General features: G+C 46.4%; 1 protein-coding gene across 1 annotated transcript in view; it reads right to left on the bottom strand.

Annotated features, from left to right (window-relative positions):
* Window positions 1-3598, bottom strand: part of LRRC40 (leucine rich repeat containing 40) — a gene marked incomplete at its 5' end in the record, with an annotated part of 15973 nt that extends 12375 nt beyond the window's left edge. Inside the window, one exon of the mRNA XM_025192834.1 lies at window positions 3562-3598. Coding sequence (XP_025048619.1) covers window positions 3562-3598 — 37 coding nt within the window. The remainder of the gene's footprint in view (window positions 1-3561) is intronic.
* Between the last annotated feature and the right edge of the window lie 260 nt (window positions 3599-3858).

Below are 3858 nucleotides of genomic sequence, written 5' to 3'. Positions count from 1 at the left end.
GTCTCCCAGCAGCAGCCGATTGGCAACTGGGGGGGGGGGGGTACCCTGGCAGCCAATCAACGAGCCAGCATCAAAACCAGAAGTGCACTTCCAGTTCACAGCTGGCATTTCCAGGGGGTACATGGCCGATCTTAGGGGGTGCATATGCACCCCCTACACATTGCCAATGCATTAATATATGCTTGAAATATCCCAGATAGGGGGCCATGTGCTCTACTACAGAGGAAGGCAAAAGCCCCCCATGCTCCATACCAATGCAGTCTGTCTTCAACTGGAAGTTTACCTGAGCAGGGGCTGTGGTGTTGCTGCTCAGGTGGACCTTCTGGAACCAGATTCAGCTACAATGGCTTAAAAGCTATTCCACAACAGCAGAGGAGTACTGTGCCTAAAGGCTTGTTCTCCCCAGCAAGGAGCACTCCTTATCACAGTACCCGGAGACAGAGAGATTGCTTTGCCTACAGCATAAGACCTCAGCCTGAAAGCAGACACCCAGTATGTAATTTAGGGATGTCCCCCTGATTTAAATGGGATAATGCAAACTGACAAGAATTAGATCCAGGTGTAGCTGCTTAAATTAGCACCTAAACAATTTAAAATGGGCTAGACTCCATACTTCTGCCCTACTCTGAGATAGCAGAGACAGAGATTTTAAGACATTTCTTGCAATATTGTAATTCTCTTGGCAGGATTCCCTCCTGAATGAGTCTCACTTAGCTGAGTATCAAAAGTTCTCTCTCTGTGCAAGAAGCTAAGTGGTATTATGGACTACTAGATAATAGATTTTTTCCCAGATCACCTTGAATTGTAACCACAATAACAGTACATTTCTAAAAATATCCCACCACCCGCAATATCTATATTATTAAAATAATTATGTAGCAGTTGACCTGGTCAAATAATGGTAATACATTGCTGTGAAACTTGCACAGATATTGCAGCAGCAGTAAAGTTGCATTGCACGGCATTCCAGTTACCTTAGCACTGGAGCCCAAAGCATAAGCAGAGACTCCCCATGCCTGAAGAAGGGTGACTGTGCCCAAAAGCTTGCCAAGAATTTTTTCCAGCTCCTCAGTTGGTCTAATAAAAGATTTCACATCTACTCAAAGAACCTTGCCTTTCTAGTTCAAGATGCTCTAAAATTTGAATGCTTACTTGGTTAATGCTTAATTACGTTCAATGTCCTGTGTCTCCTGTTGATGTGGAGAACAGTTCATTGATCTAAATTTGGGATTATTTAAGCAAGGGGTTCCAAAAACTCCCAAACTCTCATTGTAAACATAACAGATTTTATCAACTTCTTTTGTTCATGAATGGAGTTCAAACTATGGCTATGACAGTTCCAATTAATTTTAGTTTAATTTAGTTAATGCATGGCACTCCATTGTCCCTTTGGACAATATTGAAAACAATTATTAAATAATTATGCACTTTAGATTAGGTCTTATTAAGCATTTATGCACTACAGGCTACCATGCGTATGTGCAGAAACCTTATTGTGATCTGAGGTACTCAAAGAAGATGCACTTTTGTCAATGAATTTCTACAACTACGGACTGTAAATTCACAAAGGCATTGGGGAACAAACTACAGTCATGTTGCTGTAATCCACTTTATACATTTGGGGAATTGTAATCCCATTATAGCAGGTGATCCAAATGGTATTTCTTAAAACAAAATAAATTACACTTGCGCCAGATATCAAGAAGCTAACAGCTCCTAAAATGCCAATCAATGGCTTATCAGATAGGCAGGATAAACTGGAAATGCACCAGGCTTCTCACACACTGTGTTAGTATAACTGACAAGGGGACATAATGCCAAGATTTGGATATAGAACAAGTCCAGGAATTTCCTCTGTGCTCTGTCAGCAACTCTACTTTCCCAGTGTTTCAAAACACAGCCATTATCACTATTTCACTGTAATAAAGGTCACAGGAAACCAGAAGGCCCCTTAGAAATCACCTACCAGCCTTTATCTTTTGCTAGCTGCAACAGCATATCAACTGCAAACCCACAATAACTACAGTTGTTCAAATGGCCACTAACTCCTAAAGAAAGTTCTCTTAGCTTTTTTAACAAAAGAGGTTCACTGACAAAAAAGGATAATACAGAATTAAGATTGCCAGGTGATGATTCATACCCTTCCAGAACACCAAGTTCAATCACACACACACTTCTGAAGACCAGGTAGATTTAACATACCCTGCAGAGCAACCTCTGCTTTCTGACCACTGCTGCCAAATGCCTATTACATGCTTCTCTTCTGATAATTCAAATCACTCAGAAAATAAGATATGTGACGTGACTACTTTTAAGAACAGCCCAATGCCTTTTCTTTGCTAATGCAAAACTTTGTATTTAACCTACAGAATAAAGTTATTTCCAATAGCTCACAAAACAAACTCCCTGACCCCACTCCGGAGAAAGGGTATGATTCCTGCTCAGCTTTACACCGCCTTCACATGTATAGGCAGCTTCCCAGCTAACATATGCTTTCACTTAAATATGTATGCCATTCTCAGATCCACCTCACTGTCAACAACCCTCTGGGGTTTAAGGCCTGTGAACACTGCTGCTAACACAACCCACAGCAAATGGAGACATCCTGGATCACTCCTGACACACTTCTCTCGAGCACACACCCAACCCCACTGTCTCACCCCACAGTTGACGCCTGGACAAGCTGCTCCAACTAATTCCTCTATCAGTCACCTAAATAAGGTAAAATGTGTACAGATAACCCCTAACTCCAGGGGAAAGAATGAAAACTGTACTGACTTGTACTTTAGTGGCAGTGCAAGAGTGATGTTATAGCTGCGATGGTCCAGAAATTATGAGGCAAGTCTTGCATTTGAAAGCTTGTCTAACTTCATCCCAACCACACAGTTGGTCCAAATGAAAGCTATTATCACTGTAAGAAATAAATCCCTGCCCCTTGCTGGTACTTGAAACATAATTTCTGACTTTTCAGAGGCCTGGCTCTGAACTACACGCTTGGGAAGGGCTCCAGAGCCTTAAGTCCTTGTTAACAAAGGTTTTTATTTTTAGCTATTTAAGTTATTTTCAGTTATTTAACATAATTTCTGACTTTTCAGAGGCCTGACAGAACTACACACTTAGGGAGAGCACCAGACATCTGCAAGGAGCTTCAGATCCTTGTTAATAAAGGTTTTACTTGTAGTTATTTAAGCAACACTCTAACAAATCTCTGGCCCTGGGCCAGGGGCCGAACCCTACTTCCACGGGAGACGAAAGGCCTGTGGCCACTTGTTGTCTTTTAGGGCCTGCAGTGGAAACAAGGCCGGCCCACGAGTGAGGTTTACTTTCTGCGCCAGCTGGACAAGGAAACCCCCCTAGCACCCATCCAGCCCGCTGAGGCGCGTCAGGGGCCGGGGCTGCGCAGCGCGGGGGGCTCAGGGCAGTGCGTTGCCGCCCGCGCCCTCAGGGCCGGGCCCGCGCAGGCGCGTACGCCGCTTCCACGAAACCGCCCGCCTGCCTTGTCCCTCGCAGAGGGCACCGGTACTACGCACGCGCAGAGGCCCACCGCCCCACGCAAGCCACCTGACTGCGCAGGCGCAACAGCTCCGCCGCGAGTCCCCCGGGGCAGGCGTAGGCACTGCGCATGCGCCCCGGCGAGCGCTACGTGCTAACGTAGAATTCGCGCAGGGTGTGAGCCTGCGCAGGGCCAGCGGGGCTGTGTCTCGCGCCTGCGCAGAGCACGGCCGCGGGGCCTTGTGGGATACTGCGGCCCAGACAGGCTGGTGAGGCAGGCGGCGGTTGCTACTCGGCGGCGGGCGTTTTTGTGCGCGGGGCCCGGGCCCGCGGCCGGCGGGAAGCGGCCAGAGGCTGCCCGGTCCC

Source organism: Alligator sinensis, unplaced genomic scaffold (genome assembly GCF_000455745.1).
Source record: "Alligator sinensis unplaced genomic scaffold, ASM45574v1 scaffold1052_1, whole genome shotgun sequence".
Classification (NCBI taxonomy): Eukaryota; Metazoa; Chordata; order Crocodylia; family Alligatoridae; genus Alligator; species Alligator sinensis.
The sequence above is the reverse complement of the archived record's forward strand: the minus strand, read 5'-3'. Positions and strand labels throughout refer to the sequence as shown.